General features: G+C 40.8%; 1 protein-coding gene across 1 annotated transcript in view; it reads right to left on the reverse strand.

The window, feature by feature from the left end:
- VPS13B (vacuolar protein sorting 13 homolog B) overlaps window positions 1-17984 on the reverse strand; it is an 843188-nt gene that overhangs the window by 248919 nt on the left and 576285 nt on the right. Inside the window, exon 33 of the mRNA XM_063451210.1 lies at window positions 8297-8440. Within this exon, the coding sequence (XP_063307280.1) occupies window positions 8297-8440 (144 nt within the window). The remainder of the gene's footprint in view (window positions 1-8296; window positions 8441-17984) is intronic.

Raw genomic sequence — 17984 nt, forward strand, 5'->3', positions numbered from 1 at the left:
GGGCTACAAGAAGACAGGGGTCAAAAAACAGGTACCGGTAAGTTATCCAGCATCGAGCAATTTGTATGTGGAATGCCCCCCTTTATACACCAATTATCTGTGTAAAGGCAGTATATTTATTTATTTCTAAAATATTTTACCAGGAAGGATACATCGAGATTTCTGTTGTTTTCAAGTATGTCCTGGGCCCACTAACACTGCATTGTTACAATACAATATTACAAAAAATAATACAATATACAGGGAGTGCAGAATTATTAGGCAAGTTGTATTTTTGAGGATTAGTTTTATTATTGAACAACAACCATGTTCTCAATGAACCCAACAAACTCATTAATATCAAAGCTGAATATTTTTGGAAGTAGTTTTTAGTTTTAGCTATTTTAGGGGGATATCTGTGTGTGCATAATTATTAGGCAACTTAACAAAAAACAAATATATACCCATTTCAATTATTTATTTTTACCAGTGAAACCAATATAACATCTCAACATTCACAAATATACATTTCTGACATTCAAAAACAAAACAAAAACAAATCAGTGACCAATATAGCCACCTTTCTTTGCAAGGACACTCAAAAGCCTGCCATCCATGGATTCTGTCAGTGTTTTGATCTGTTCACCATCAACATTGTGTGCAGAAGCAACCACAGCCTCCCAGACACTGTTCAGAGAGGTGTACTGTTTTCCCTCCTTGTAAATCTCACATTTGATGATGGACCACAGGTTCTCAATGGGGTTCAGATCAGGTGAACAAGGAGGCCATGTCATTAGATTTTCTTCTTTTATACCCTTTCTTGCCAGCCACGCTGTGGAGTACTTGGACGCGTGTGATGGAGTATTGTCCTGCATGAAAATCATGTTTTTCTTGAAGGATGCAGACTTCTTCCTGTACCACTGCTTGAAGAAGGTGTCTTCCAGAAACTGGCAGTAGGACTGGGAGTTGAGCTTGACTCCATCCTCAACCCGAAAAGGCCCCACAAGCTCATCTTTGATGATACCAGCCCAAACCAGTACTCCACCTCGCTGGCGTCTGAGTCGGACTGGAGCTCTCTGCCCTTTACCAATCCAGCCACGGGCCCATCCATCTGGCCCATCAAGACTCACTCTCATTTCATCAGTCCATAAAACCTTACAAAAATCAGTCTTGAGATATTTCTTGGCCCAGTCTTGACGTTTCAGCTTGTGTGTCTTGTTCAGTGGTGGTCGTCTTTCAGCCTTTCTTACCTTGGCCATGTCTCTGAGTATTGCACACCTTGTGCTTTTGGGCACTCCAGTGATGTTGCAGCTCTGAAATATGGCCAAACTGGTGGCAAGTGGCATCTTGGCAGCTGCACGCTTGACTTTTCTCAGTTCATGGGCAGTTATTTTGCGCCTTGGTTTTTCCACACGCTTCTTGCGACCCTGTTGACTATTTTGAATGAAACGCTTGATTGTTCGATGATCACGCTTCAGAAGCTTTGCAATTTTAAGAGTGCTGCATCCCTCTGCAAGATATCTCACTATTTTTGACTTTTCTGAGCCTGTCAAGTCCTTCTTTTGACCCATTTTGCCAAAGGAAAGGAAGTTGCCTAATAATTATGCACACCTGATATAGGGTGTTGATGTCATTAGACCACACCCCTTCTCATTACAGAGATGCACATCACCTAATATGCTTAATTGGTAGTAGGCTTCCGAGCCTATACAGCTTGGAGTAAGACAACATGCATAAAGAGGATGATGTGGTCAAAATACTCATTTGCCTAATAATTCTGCACTCCCTGTATGTATATACACATACACTCACATACATTTAACACAGAGCAGGTAAGAAATATAGTTAACCATGATTACAGGTGCAGGTGTCCAGATATACAACCTAGAACTTTGTTTTGACTTGGGGCGTCACAAACAACTGAAATATTAATTTATGACAGCTCAAGGCAAATATGTTCAATGTTAAAAGTGTCCTACCACAGTCATTATCAACAATAGCATTGTTCGAACACTGTCACTAGTTAGTTTCTCTATACCAACAGCAATGAGCAAACTAAAAGCAGTCTGGCGAGAGAATCGTGGGTGTGTTGCTGTTCAATGAGATTTTCAGAAGGATACATGGCTTATTATCTGATGGGAAGTGACTGCTAGAAAACATGGAAACAATAGGACAGATTTGCGATAAATTTCATTGCTTTGAAACAAAAACATGAACAAATGCTGCTGGTGCAGCTGTTTTACAATTTAAAGAGGCATTCAAAATATAAAACATGTTCTAGGATTTAGGATTTGAAATGGGAAAAATACATAAATGTCAAACACAACGCCCTATGTTAAAGGAAGAGTTACGTTTACATGTAATGTGAGGGCAGACAGGTGCAGGGCAAGGCTTCATGATTGAACTAAACCACTCATGATGGCAAACATGGGCACAGCATTTCTCTTAGAATAACATGAAAGAAGTAGTTTAATAGCTGGGGAGACAATATCAGAGCACGAGTTTGCTCATATTACACGTTTTTTTTTTTTTTTTTAAGTAAAACAGTATTGAAATAATTTATTTATCCATACATGCTATCCGAGCAGCCAAAGTGTAAGCGAGTTGTCTGTCTATACTAGTAACCAAGAACAAATCAAGCCATGAATGGTCATCTTTCCCACATATGGATTGCCTGGATTCTTTTTTGAAGCCTATGCTAAAGTGTAGGTTTTGTTTTTTTTGTTCTCTGTTGTACTCTTCTTTGTTTTTGTGTGAAAGTCCTCTACACTGTAGCACATTTTTTTCCCATTATGAATGCAAACTAAATAATGCACAAAACGCTTTTACATTAAAACATATAATAGGATGCTTCCAAAATTCAGGGCCATTTTGTTATGCCACAGGTAAGACCACCGGAGACTGGTCCATAGGGGCAGGTGGGCAGAACCCTCCAGTATGTGTTGAAATAATAAATACATTAATAATAACATTAAAAAAAATAAATCTATTGATATGGTAAAGAATAATGATAAATGTATATTAAAAAAACTAACATTTTTGTCAGTCATTATTTTGTAGCTTCCTTTCCCCTCCCTTTGATAGATAGAGATGCTGATGAGAGATTGAACAACTAATGATCTTTGGTAGTGTTTCTCCATTTTCTGGGTACAGATCCCTCAGACATGCTTTAAGAGGATTGTGAATATCTCCAATTGACTTTTTATACCTGTACTACTACCAGATCCTGGATGCCCTAAAAGACCGGCTTTATTACTGCCATTGATTAAAAGTATTAGTGGTGGGATCGAACGTCCCACCAAGCTCCACCAGCAGGTAAGACAGTAGAGCTGTGCACAAAATCTTGTGATTAAAATGAATTTGTTAAACGCACAGACAAGATCTGCTACATTTTATTAATAAAATGTTGCCTCTGCCTTTAAAGACATCTTACGCAAACAGAGGGGAAGAAATCGTTTCTTTTTTTTTTCTCCCTTTTTATGTTTATGCTTGTTGAGGGCTATACGATTGGCAAACCAAGAAGCTATAGGAACATTCCTAAACAGTAGGCGCTCGCCTCTATCAGGAAACATTAAATTTATAGGATCTAGAAGGATGACACATGGACATAAAAAGCATCAAACTGAGACGTCGTACAAACCACAAAAACATCAGAGACATACATGCACACAAGCAATAAAATTACAATAACAATGGATTTTGCGCAAGCCTTAAATCTCAAAACATATTTAATGCCGTCTGGAGGACACTAAATATTGTTTCCACATATTTTACCCAACTGTTAATATCATTGAGTGAAGACTTATTACATTATCACTCATTCATTTTACTATCGGAGGTAAATAAGGTCACCGTTCAAAGTTTATGCTGAAAATAATAATGAGTAACACTTGGTATGTTTTAAACAAGACAAAACGTATTAATTAAAACTGAAATCTAAACCAAGGGTGTTATTGGACTACAACTCCCATAACTCTATTTCAGGCTATGGCCGGTATAGAGATATGGAAGGTTAGACCAGCTGGAGCCGACACATTTCAAAAAACCCTTTCTTAAATGACTTGCACTCTCGGAGTATGACATTCAGCCCTAGTGATTGGTCACATTTTTAGGATGACATTGTCTAAAGCGGATTCCTTAATTCATATTGATTGGATGATAAATTAGATTTTGTATATTATCTTTTATTTTCTTTTATTTAATTTCTTTTTATTGAAAAGTTTTAGAAATAACAAGGTGAGTACAAATCATGGATATGAAGCTCAACATAGCAATCGAACCACATTTTACATTACAGCGTACTTCACATTATTGTTCCGTGTCGGTACTCCATAAATGGGATAGGGGGGGAAAGAACAATAAAAAGAAGAAAAGAAAGGAAAAGAAGAGAGACAATAAATCTATACATTTAATGATGACATGACGTTATCTCATATTTGTGCAAGAAAGCGATACCATTCGTAGATGTAACAGATAGGTTAGCAGACTATAACGGATCATACATCCCTGAATTCAAATCTCTCGTGATATTGCATTTGTGATATGGGAGTCAGACTCTTGTTATCTAGCTGATAAGAGGGCATATTGTCAGATGGGCAATCTCATATTAGGTCAGGCGTTCCCCTTGCTTCGCTCTAATGTGTGTGATCCACAGTTTACAGATGTCCGTATACCGTGAGATCCTCTCTATTGATGACCACCTGAGTTCCTCCAGAACCCGAAAGTGTTCCACTTTGGCAGCCCATTCTCGGTACCCTATGTGGGATGTAGATTCCCATTTAATCGCTATTACCGATGTTGCAGCTTCTAACATAAAGAATAGAAGGGAGTATTTTAATTTCTGTAGGGGCATATCTGTGTTGAGAAGTAGCATTGTGTCTATTTCACACGGCACTGTAAAGCCTATGATTTCCCCCACTTTAAGGTTTACCATTTCCCAGAAGGGTCTTAGATTCCCACAGTGTCACCACATGTGGCCGATATCCCCGTCTCCTCCTCCACAGCGCCAGCAGAGTGGGGGTGTATCTGGGTGGAACCTGTGAATTTCTTGTGGGGTTCAGTACCATGTCGAGAGGAGCTTATAATTAGTCTTGTGAAGGGAAACACTCGTGTGGGCATAGAAGGTTCTGCGGAAGATCAACTCCCATTCCCTTTCGCTCAGTATGCAACCCAGGTAGTGTTCCCATTTGCGCGTGAACCACGGGAGCCTGTTGTGTATATGTGTCTGGAGTAATTTAAGGCATTTTGATATTGCATTAGTAACTGATGTCGCGCTTAAGCATAATTGTTTAAATTCGGTAGCGTCTCTGAGGGGTCCCTCAGGTATCTTAAGGGTTTTGAGGAAGTGTGTCATTTGGAAGAACTGAAACCTCTGAGCCAGGGTGTGTGTAGAGGTTTGTGTTATGTTTAGTAGTGATTTTTATATTTATATTTATTTATCATATAATGTAACTAAATCCCCATTATTTTTTGCCTAGATAAGGTGTTTATGAAAAAAAAATAAAAAAAAACCTTTTAAAAACGAATAAAATCTGTCAACATTGAAGTTGCTGTTTAGTAGATAGGAGAGTGCGCTGGATCTTGTGTATTGTTTATTGTATAATATGGCCCCCAGCAGCACCACATTTAAGCATGTTCAGGTGAGTGCAACCACCCCCCCATGTTCCATATATATATATATTTGGGAGTCTAGCCCCTAACTCCTTGGTTCTGCACCCCTCCCTGCCACAGGTGCCTCATCTCAGGTCCCTATTTAGCCTTGTACTGCAGAGAGCCTCAGATGGAATTTTTTTCCCAAGTAAGTGGTTAATCTCATAAGAGCAGACATTAGACTGTGAGAGTAGGACCTGCCAAAGATGGGGTACATTGACGTTGGGGCAGGCTTATGCAATGTATGATCATATAATGTAACTAAATCCCCATAATTTTTTGCCTAGATAAGGTGTTTTTAAAAAAAAAAAAAAAAAAAAAAACTTTTAAAAACGAATAAAATCTGTCAACATTGAAGTTGCTGTTTAGTAGATAGGAGAGTGCGCTGGATCTTGTGTATTGTTTATTGTATAATATGGCCCCCAGCAGCACCACATTTAAGCATGTTCAGGTGAGTGCAACCACCCCCCCCATGTCCCATTTGCGCGTGAACCATGGGAGCCTGTTGTGTATATGTTTCTGGAGTAATTTAAGGCATTTTGATATTGCATTAGTAACTGATGTCGCGCTTAAGCATAATTGTTTAAATTCGGTAGCGTCTCTGAGGGGTCCCTCAGGTATCTTAAGGGTTTTGGGGAAGTGTGTCATTTGGAAGAACTGAAACATCTGAGCCAGGGTGTGTGTAGATGTTTGTGTTATGTTTAGTAGTGATTTTTGTCCTTGTGTGCTCCAGAAACTGTCCAGCGGCACATACGGGGAGTTTTCACAGAGGACCTGTAAAGGGAGTCAAAGGCCTCTGGCTCCTACAGGGAATCGCAAATTATGGAATATGGGGTATCTCAGTGATATCCCTGGGGGCATGTTTGGGAGATGAGCAATTTTCTTCTAAACTGATATGGTAGCGTCTAGGGTGTGGTGGCTGGACGTTGGAAAGTCTACTGTTCCCGTGTATGCCCACGGTAAGGCTTCTAGCGGAGTATGCAAAATCGATTGTTCTATAGCAATCCACAGTTTAGTTGGGGATTGACTTGTCCAGTCAAATACTCTAGCCATGTGTATAGCATAGTAATAGTGGAGGATATCTGGCAGACCAACTCCTCCCCTGTGCTTAGGTCGTGTAAGAGTGTGGTATGCAATTCGGGTCCTCTTTCCCACCCATATGTAGTTGGTGAAAAGTGTTTGGATTAGTTTGAAGAATTTTGGGGGGATTCTTATAGGGATGGTGTTCATTAGGTAGAGGATTCGAGGGAGTATGTTCATAGAGATCACATTAATCCTTCCCAACCAACGGAAGTAGGGCTTGTCCCATTTATGTAGGTCAGTTTGTATTGCGTGTAGTAGTTGGGGGAAGTTTGACTGGCATGATTATGCTTTGTTGCTAGTGATATTGATTCCCAGGTATTTAATGGACTTCATGGCCCAGTGGAACGGAAGGTGCTCCGGAGTATCACCTCTAACTCCCTGTATATTATCTTTTATTTGTTACCATTTTCACTGTATGAAATTAAGATGACTTACTTGGGCCACAATCCTGGGATTTAAAGGGACACTATAGTCACCACAACAAATACAGCTTAATGTAGTAGTTCTGGTTAGTATAATCATTATATGCAAGCATTTGCATGCACACATTGCCCCTAGGGACACCTCCAAGTGGCCACGCCTGAGATGGTCCCTGGAGGAGCTTCCTGGCTCAATGCTGCACAGTAGGCAGCACTGCCGTTCAGTGTCTCCACGCTCTGGATGGGGACGCTGAATTTTCCTCATAGAGGTGCATTGATGGTGGGTTTTGCACTATAGGGTCAGGAATACATGTTTGTATTCATGTCCATTCGTGGCTTGCATTTTGTGACTGGATTATCGATTTGTCACAACTCTTCAGGATTTATTCACTAAACACCGACTTGTGAAATTTAGGCAAAATAGTCAACCTGTGACTAAAGTTAGATTAGGATTAATAGAAATCAGTTATTTTGGGAAAAAATTTGCAAATCAGTTTTCGGTCCTAAAAAGTGGTTAAAAAACTTAAAAGAGAGGCGTCATCAAAAGAATGCGCCTGCTAGTTTCACTGTATTTGCCCCACTTTCTATATTTTATAATACTTTTCAGAACAGAATACTTTGATATACATGTCTACCTGTATGTCTAACCCATGAAGACTACAGTACTGGATGTATTATTTCCCACCTCCCTATATTAACAAACCTGAGGTTTGTTGTTTTGTTTTTTCTTTTTATGTTGTCCACCCTCGCTCCCTCCCACCTCCCATTTTATCATTCTCCTGGCTCAGAGCACTTGCATGCACCCTGAGCCGGAGAAAGTGGTCCAATCAAATACTTGTTTGTGAGAAGCATACGATTAGAATACGAAGTTTTGCGGAATGAAATCGCATGGAGTCTGGACACGCTCGAGGACAGCGAGGTAAGACTTTATGTATATGGTTTTGAATCACAAAAAGTGGTTGGACGTAGTTAGTGGTGCCCAAAAGAGCAGTATAAATAATGAATAAATAAGAATTGTAAAAAAATGGTTACAGTAACCCTTTCACTTACACAACATACCGTATTTACATTGTATGAGAAAGAAAGAACAGAAATAAATAAAAAAAAAGATAAGCACAGTGTGTTGCATGTTCTCAATGGGTTAATGAAGGTTTTTCATAACATACCTCAGCGGCCATGTTTGTTTGTTCAAATCCAGCCATGTTAGCTTGTACCAGCTGTTGCAGAAGTTGTACTTGAGCCACACTTAGGAAGAAGTCCAAGCTTGTGGTCACATTCACTTCCAAGGCATGGCCACACACTAAAATATCCTGAGGTGAAAAGGTAGATCTAATGTCATTTTTGTTTACTTGAGCTTGGGGGACTAAACAAGCCTCACAAACTGTGCATGTCTAACATGTCTTAAATCAACTGCACCTGAAATGCCTTCACCAGGGTGCCAAATACTTCAAACACAGCTTATTTTCATTTGTAATCAATACCCACGTTCCAGAATCGACCAAATCTGACATGTTCCCAAAAAATGCCCCCATTCATACGGCTACAAAAAAACATCTAAAAACTTCTAAAGGGTATAGTATAATTTATTTACATGTACTCTTATAACACATTGATAAATGTATCATTAATTCTGTTCATTTCACTCTTAGGAACTGCATGGGAAATCCGTGCATTATTAACCCTTTATTAACAATAGAATAAATATTTTTGTATCATTCACAGGATAGCACGGGTCAGTGTGTAACATTAATACAAATTGTAATGGGCTGGAGCAGTGTGATCTATTAATAGGATGAGACAATGTGTACCATTAATAGGATGAGGCAGTGTGTACCATTAATGGGATGGGGAAATGTGTACCAGTAATAGGATGGGGCAATGTATACCATTAATAGGATGGGGCAATGTGTACCATTAATAGGATGGGGCAGTGTGTACTATTAATAAGATGGGGCAGTGTGTACCATTAATAGGATGGGGCAGTGTGTACCATTAATAGGATGGGGCAATGTATACCATTAATAGGATGGGGCAATGTGTACCATTAATAGGATGGGGCAGTGTGTACTATTAATAAGATGGGGCAGTGTGTACCATTAATAGGATGGGGCAATGTGTACCATTAATAGGATGGGCAGTGTGTACCATTAATAGGATGGGACAGTGTGTACCATTAATAGGATGGGCAGTGTGTACCATTAATAGGATGGGGCAGTGTGTACCATTAATAGGATGAGGCAGTGTGTACCATTAATAGGATGGGGCAGTGTGTACCATTAATAGGATGGGACAGTGTGTACCATTAATAGGATGGGGCAATGTGTACCATTAATAGGATGGGGCAGTGTGTACTATTAATAAGATGGGGCAGTGTGTACCATTAATAGGATGGGGCAGTGTGTACCATTAATAGGATGGGGCAATGTATACCATTAATAGGATGGGGCAATGTGTACCATTAATAGGATGGGGCAGTGTGTACTATTAATAAGATGGGGCAGTGTGTACCATTAATAGGATGGGACAATGTGTACCATTAATAGGATGGGACAGTGTGTACCATTAATAGGATGGGCAGTGTGTACCATTAATAGGATGGGGCAGTGTGTACCATTAATAGGATGGGGCAGTGTGTACCATTAATAAGATGGGGCAGTGTGTACCATTAATAAGATGGGGCAGTGTGTACCATTAATAGGATGGGCAGTGTGTACCATTAATAAGATGGGGCAGTGTGTACCATTAATAGGATGAGGCAGTGTGTACCAGTAATAGGATGGGGCAATGTGTACTATTAATAGGATGGGGCAATGTGTACTATTAATAGGATGGGGCAATGTGTACCATTAATAGGATGGGGCAGTGTGTAACATTAATAGGATGGGGCAGTGTGTACCATTAATAAGATGGGGCAGTGTGTACCATTAATAAGATGGGGCAGTGTGTACCATTAATAGGATGAGGCAGTGTGTACCAGTAATAGGATGGGGCAATGTGTACCATTAATAGGATGGGGCAGTGTGTACCATTAATAGGATGAGGCAGTGTGTACCAGTAATAGGATGGGGGCAATGTGTACCATTAATAGGATGGGGCAATGTGTACTATTAATAGGATGGGGCAATGTGTACCATTAATAGGATGGGGCAGTGTGTAACATTAATAGGATGGGGCAGTGTGTACCATTAATAAGATGGGGCAGTGTGTACCATTAATAGGATGAGGCAGTGTGTACCAGTAATAGGATGGGGCAATGTGTACCATTAATAGGATGGGACAATGTGTACCATTAATAGGATGGGGCAGTGTGTACTATTAATAGGATGAGGCAGTGTGTACTATTAATAAGATGGGGCAGTGTGTACCATTAATAGGATGGGGCAGTGTGTACTATTAATAGGATGGGGCAATGTGTACCATTAATAGGATGGGGCAATGTGTACCATTAATAGGATGGGGCAGTGTGTACTATTAATAGGATGAGGCTGTGTGTACTATTAATAGGATGAGGCAGTGTGTACCATTAATAGGATGGGCAGTGTGTACTATTAATAAGATGGGGCAGTGTGTACCATTAATAGGATGGGCAGTGTGTACCATTAATAAGATGGGGCAATGTATACCATTAATAGGATGGGGCAGTGTGTACCATTAATAGGATGGGGCAATGTGTACCATTAATAGGATGGGACAATGTGTACCATTAATAGGATGGGGCAGTGTGTACTATTAATAGGATGAGGCAGTGTGTACCATTAATAGGATGGGCAGTGTGTACTATTAATAAGATGGGGCAGTGTGTACCATTAATAGGATGGGGCAGTGTGTACTATTAATAGGATGGGGCAATGTGTACCATTAATAGGATGGGGCAATGTGTACCATTAATAGGATGGGGCAGTGTGTACTATTAATAGGATGAGGCTGTGTGTACTATTAATAGGATGAGGCAGTGTGTACCATTAATAGGATGGGCAGTGTGTACTATTAATAAGATGGGGCAGTGTGTACCATTAATAGGATGGGGCAGTGTGTACTATTAATAGGATGAGGCAGTGTGTACTACTTTAATAGGATGAGGCAGTGTGTACCATGAATAGGATGGGCAGTGTGTACTATTAATAGGATGAGGCAGTGTGTACCATTAATAGGATGGGGCAGTGTGTACTATTAATAGGATGAGGCTGTGTGCACCTTTAATACGATGGGGCAGTGTGTACCATTAATAGGATGGGGCAATGTGTACCATTAATAGGATGAGGCAGTGTGTACCATTAATAGGATGAGGCAGTGTGTACCATTAATAGGATGGGCAGTGTGTACCATTAATAAGATGGGGCAGTGTGTACCATTAATAGGATGGGGCAGTGTGTACTATTAATAGGATGAGGCTGTGTGCACCTTTAATACGATGGGGCAGTGTGTACCATTAATAGGATGGGGCAGTGTGTACCATTAATAGGATGAGGCTGTGTGTACTATTAATAAGATGGGGCAATGTATACCATTAATAGGATGGGGCAATGTGTACTATTAATAGGATGGGGCAATGTGTACCATTAATAGGATGGGGCAGTGTGTAACATTAATAGGATGGGGCAGTGTGTACCATTAATAAGATGGGGCAGTGTGTACCATTAATAGGATGAGGCAGTGTGTACCAGTAATAGGATGGGGCAATGTGTACCATTAATAGGATGGGACAATGTGTACCATTAATAGGATGGGGCAGTGTGTACTATTAATAGGATGAGGCAGTGTGTACTATTAATAAGATGGGGCAGTGTGTACCATTAATAGGAGGGGGCAGTGTGTACTATTAATAGGATGGGGCAATGTGTACCATTAATAGGATGGGGCAATGTGTACCATTAATAGGATGGGGCAGTTTGTACTATTAATAGGATGAGGCTGTGTGTACTATTAATAGGATGAGGCAGTGTGTACCATTAATAGGATGGGCAGTGTGTACTATTAATAAGATGAGGCAGTGTGTACCATTAATAGGATGGGCAGTGTGTACTATTAATAAGATGGGGCAGTGTGTACCATTAATAGGATGGGGCAGTGTGTACTATTAATAGGATGGGGCAATGTGTACCATTAATAGGATGGGGCAATGTGTACCATTAATAGGATGGGGCAATGTGTACCATTAATAGGATGGGGCAGTGTGTACTATTAATAGGATGAGGCTGTGTGTACTATTAATAGGATGAGGCAGTGTGTACCATTAATAGGATGGGCAGTGTGTACTATTAATAAGATGGGGCAGTGTGTACCATTAATAGGATGGGGCAGTGTGTACTATTAATAGGATGAGGCAGTGTGTACTACTTTAATAGGATGAGGCAGTGTGTACCATGAATAGGATGGGCAGTGTGTACTATTAATAGGATGAGGCAGTGTGTACCATTAATAGGATGGGGCAGTGTGTACCATTAATAGTATGGGACAATGTGTACTATTAATAGTATGGGACAATGTGTACTATTAATAGGATGGGACAATGTGTACTATTAATAGGATGAGACAATGTGTACTATTAATAGTATGGGACAATGTGTACCATTAATAGTATGGGACAATGTGTACTATTAATAGGATGGGACAACGTATACCATTAATAGGATGGGGCAATGTGTACCATTAATAGGATGGGGCAGTGTGTACCAGTAATAGGATGGGGCAATGTATACCATTAATAGGATGGGGCAGTGTGTACTATTAATAGGATGGGGCAGTGTGTACTATTAATAGGATGAGGCTGTGTGCACCTTTAATAAGATGGGGCAGTGTGTGCCATTAATAGGATGGGGCAGTGTGTACTATTAATAGGATGAGGCAGTGTGTACTACTTTAATAGGATGAGGCAGTGTGTACCATGAATAGGATGGGCAGTGTGTACTATTAATAAGATGGGGCAGTGTGTACGATTAATAGGATGAGGCTGTGTGTACCATTAATAGGATGAGGCTGTGTGTACCATTAATAGGATGGGCAGTGTGTACTATTAATAGGATGAGGCAGTGTGTACCATTAATAGGATGGGGCAATGTGTACTATTAATAGGATGGGACAACGTGTACCATTAATAGTATGGGATAACGTGTACTATTAATAGGATGGGGCAGTGTGTACTATTAATATGATGGGACAATGTGTACCATTAATAGGATGGGGCAATGTGTACCATTAATAGGATGGGGCAGTGTGTACCAGTAATAGGATGGGGCAGTGTGTACCAGTAATAGGATGGGGCAATGTATACCATTAATAGGATGGGGCAGTGTGTACCATTAATAGGATGGGGCAGTGTGTACCATTAATAGGATGGGGCAGTGTGTACCATTAATAGGATGGGGCAATGTGTACCATTAATAGGATGGGGCAATGTGTACCATTAATAGGATGGGGCAGTGTGTACTATTAATAGGATGAGGCTGTGTGTACTATTAATAGGATGAGGCAGTGTGTACCATTAATAGGATGGGCAGTGTGTACTATTAATAAGATGGGGCAGTGTGTACCATTAATAGGATGGGCAGTGTGTACTATTAATAAGATGGGGCAGTGTGTACCATTAATAGGATGGGGCAGTGTGTACTATTAATAGGATGAGGCAGTGTGTACTACTTTAATAGGATGAGGCAGTGTGTACCATGAATAGGATGGGCAGTGTGTACTATTAATAAGATGGGGCAGTGTGTACCATTAATAGGATGAGGCTGTGTGTACCATTAATAGGATGAGGCTGTGTGTACCATTAATAGGATGAGGCAGTGTGTACCATTAATAGGATGGGGCAATGTGTACCATTAATAGGATGGGGCAATGTGTACCATTAATAGGATGGGACAACGTGTACCATTAATAGTATGGGATAACGTGTACTATTAATAGGATGGGGCAGTGTGTACTATTAATAGGATGGGGCAGTGTGTACTATTAATAGGATGAGACAATGTGTACTATTAATAGTATGGGACAATGTGTACCATTAATAGTATGGGACAATGTGTACTATTAATAGGATGGGACAATGTGTACCATTAATAGGATGGGGCAATGTGTACCATTAATAGGATGGGGCAGTGTGTACCAGTAATAGGATGGGGCAATGTATACCATTAATAGGATGGGGCAGTGTGTACTATTAATAGGATGGGGCAGTGTGTACTATTAATAGGATGAGGCTGTGTGCACCTTTAATAAGATGGGGCAGTGTGTGCCATTAATAGGATGGGGCAGTGTGTACTATTAATAAGATGGGGCAGTATGTACCATTAATAGGATGGGGCAGTGTGTACCATTAATAGGATGAGGCAGTGTGTACCATTAATAGGATGGGCAGTGTGTACTATTAATAAGATGGGGCAGTGTGTACCATTAATAGGATGAGGCTGTGTGTACCATTAATAGGATGAGGCTGTGTGCACCATTAATAGGATGAGGCAGTGTGTACCATTAATAGGATGAGGCTGTGTGTACCATTAATAGGATGGGGCAGTGTGTACTATTAATAGGATGAGGCAGTGTTTACCATTAATAGGATGAGGCTGTGTGTACCATTAATAGGATGGGGCAGTGTGTACTATTAATAGGATGAGGCAGTGTGTACCATTAATAGGATGAGGCTGTGTGCACCATTAATAGGATGGGGCAGTGTGTACTATTAATAGGATGGGGCAGTGTGTACCATTAATAGGATGAGGCAGTGTGTACCATTAATAGGATGGGCAGTGTGTACTATTAATAGGATGAGGCTGTGTGTACCATTAATAGGATGGGGCAGTGTGTACTATTAATAGGATGAGGCAGTGTGTACCATTAATAGGATGAGGCTGTGTGCACCATTAATAGGATGGGGCAGTGTGTACTATTAATAGGATGGGACAGTGTGTACCATTAATAGGATGGGCAGTGTGTACTATTAATAGGATGGGCAGTGTGTACTATTAATAGGATGAGGCAGTGTGTACCATTAATAGGATGAGGCAGTGTGTACCATTAATAAGATGGGGCAGTGTGTACCATTAATAGGATGGGGCAGTGTTTACTATTAATAGGATGAGGCTGTGTGCACCTTTAATACGATGGGGCAGTGTGTACCATTAATAGGATGGGGCAATGTGTACCATTAATAGGATGAGGCAGTGTGTACCATTAATAGGATGAGGCAGTGTGTACCATTAATAGGATGGGCAGTGTGTACCATTAATAGGATGGGGCAATGTGTACCATTAATAGGATGGGCAGTGTGTACCATTAATAGGATGGGCAGTGTGTACTATTAATAAGATGGGGCAGTGTGTACCATTAATAGGATGGGGCAGTGTGTACTATTAATAGGATGAGGCTGTGTGCACCTTTAATACGATGGGGCAGTGTGTACCATTAATAGGATGGGGCAATGTGTACCATTAATAGGATGAGGCAGTGTGTACCATTAATAGGATGAGGCAGTGTGTACCATTAATAGGATGGGCAGTGTGTACCATTAATAAGATGGGGCAGTGTGTACCATTAATAGGATGGGGCAGTGTGTACTATTAATAGGATGAGGCTGTGTGCACCTTTAATACGATGGGGCAGTGTGTACCATTAATAGGATGGGGCAGTGTGTACCATTAATAGGATGAGGCTGTGTGTACTATTAATAAGATGGGGCAATGTATACCATTAATAGGATGGGGCAATGTATACCATTAATAGGATGGGGCAGTGTGTACCATTAATAGGATGGGGCAATGTATACCATTAATAGGATGGGCAGTGTGTACTATTAATAGGATGGGGCAGTGTGTGCCATTAATAGGATGGGGCAATGTATACCATTAATAGGATGGGCAGTGTGTACTATTAATAGGATGAGGCAGTGTTTACCATTAATAGGATGAGGCTGTGTGTACCATTAATAGGATGGGGCAGTGTGTACTATTAATAGGATGAGGCAGTGTGTACCATTAATAGGATGAGGCTGTGTGCACCATTAATAGGATGGGGCAGTGTGTACCATTAATAGGATGAGGCAGTGTGTACCATTAATAGGATGGGCAGTGTGTACTATTAATAGGATGAGGCTGTGTGTACCATTAATAGGATGGGGCAGTGTGTACTATTAATAGGATGAGGCAGTGTGTACCATTAATAGGATGAGGCTGTGTGCACCATTAATAGGATGGGGCAGTGTGTACTATTAATAGGATGGGACAGTGTGTACCATTAATAGGATGGGCAGTGTGTACTATTAATAGGATGGGCAGTGTGTACTATTAATAGGATGAGGCAGTGTGTACCATTAATAGGATGAGGCAGTGTGTACCATTAATAAGATGGGGCAGTGTGTACCATTAATAGGATGGGGCAGTGTTTACTATTAATAGGATGAGGCTGTGTGCACCTTTAATACGATGGGGCAGTGTGTACCATTAATAGGATGGGGCAATGTGTACCATTAATAGGATGAGGCAGTGTGTACCATTAATAGGATGAGGCAGTGTGTACCATTAATAGGATGGGGCAGTGTGTACCATTAATAGGATGGGCAGTGTGTACCATTAATAGGATGGGGCAGTGTGTACCATTAATAGGATGAGGCAGTGTGTACCATTAATAGGATGGGGCAGTGTGTACCATTAATAGGATGGGGCAGTGTGTACCATTAATAGGATGGGGCAATGTATACCATTAATAGGATGGGGCAATGTGTACCATTAATAGGATGGGGCAGTGTGTACTATTAATAAGATGGGGCAGTGTGTACCATTAATAGGATGGGGCAATGTGTACCATTAATAGGATGGGCAGTGTGTACCATTAATAGGATGGGACAGTGTGTACCATTAATAGGATGGGCAGTGTGTACCATTAATAGGATGAGGCTGTGTGCACCTTTAATACGATGGGGCAGTGTGTACCATTAATAGGATGGGGCAATGTGTACCATTAATAGGATGAGGCAGTGTGTACCATTAATAGGATGAGGCAGTGTGTACCATTAATAGGATGGGACAATGTGTACCATTAATAGGATGGGCAGTGTGTACCATTAATAGGATGGGGCAGTGTGTACCATTAATAGGATGAGGCAGTGTGTACCATTAATAGGATGGGGCAGTGTGTACCATTAATAGGATGGGGCAGTGTGTACCATTAATAGGATGGGGCAATGTATACCATTAATAGGATGGGGCAATGTGTACCATTAATAGGATGGGGCAGTGTGTACTATTAATAAGATGGGGCAGTGTGTACCATTAATAGGATGGGGCAATGTGTACCATTAATAGGATGGGCAGTGTGTACCATTAATAGGATGGGACAGTGTGTACCATTAATAGGATGGGCAGTGTGTACCATTAATAGGATGGGACAGTGTGTACCATTAATAGGATGGGCAGTGTGTACCATTAATAGGATGGGGCAGTGTGTACCATTAATAGGATGAGGCAGTGTGTACCATTAATAGGATGGGGCAGTGTGTACCATTAATAGGATGGGACAGTGTGTACCATTAATAGGATGGGGCAATGTGTACCATTAATAGGATGGGGCAGTGTGTACTATTAATAAGATGGGGCAGTGTGTACCATTAATAGGATGTGGCAGTGTGTACCATTAATAGGATGGGGCAATGTATACCATTAATAGGATGGGGCAATGTGTACCATTAATAGGATGGGGCAGTGTGTACTATTAATAAGATGGGGCAGTGTGTACCATTAATAGGATGGGACAATGTGTACCATTAATAGGATGGGACAGTGTGTACCATTAATAGGATGGGCAGTGTGTACCATTAATAGGATGGGGCAGTGTGTACCATTAATAGGATGGGGCAGTGTGTACCAT

The sequence above is a fragment of the Pelobates fuscus genome, chromosome 4 (genome assembly GCF_036172605.1).
Source record: "Pelobates fuscus isolate aPelFus1 chromosome 4, aPelFus1.pri, whole genome shotgun sequence".
Taxonomy (NCBI): domain Eukaryota; kingdom Metazoa; phylum Chordata; class Amphibia; order Anura; family Pelobatidae; genus Pelobates; species Pelobates fuscus.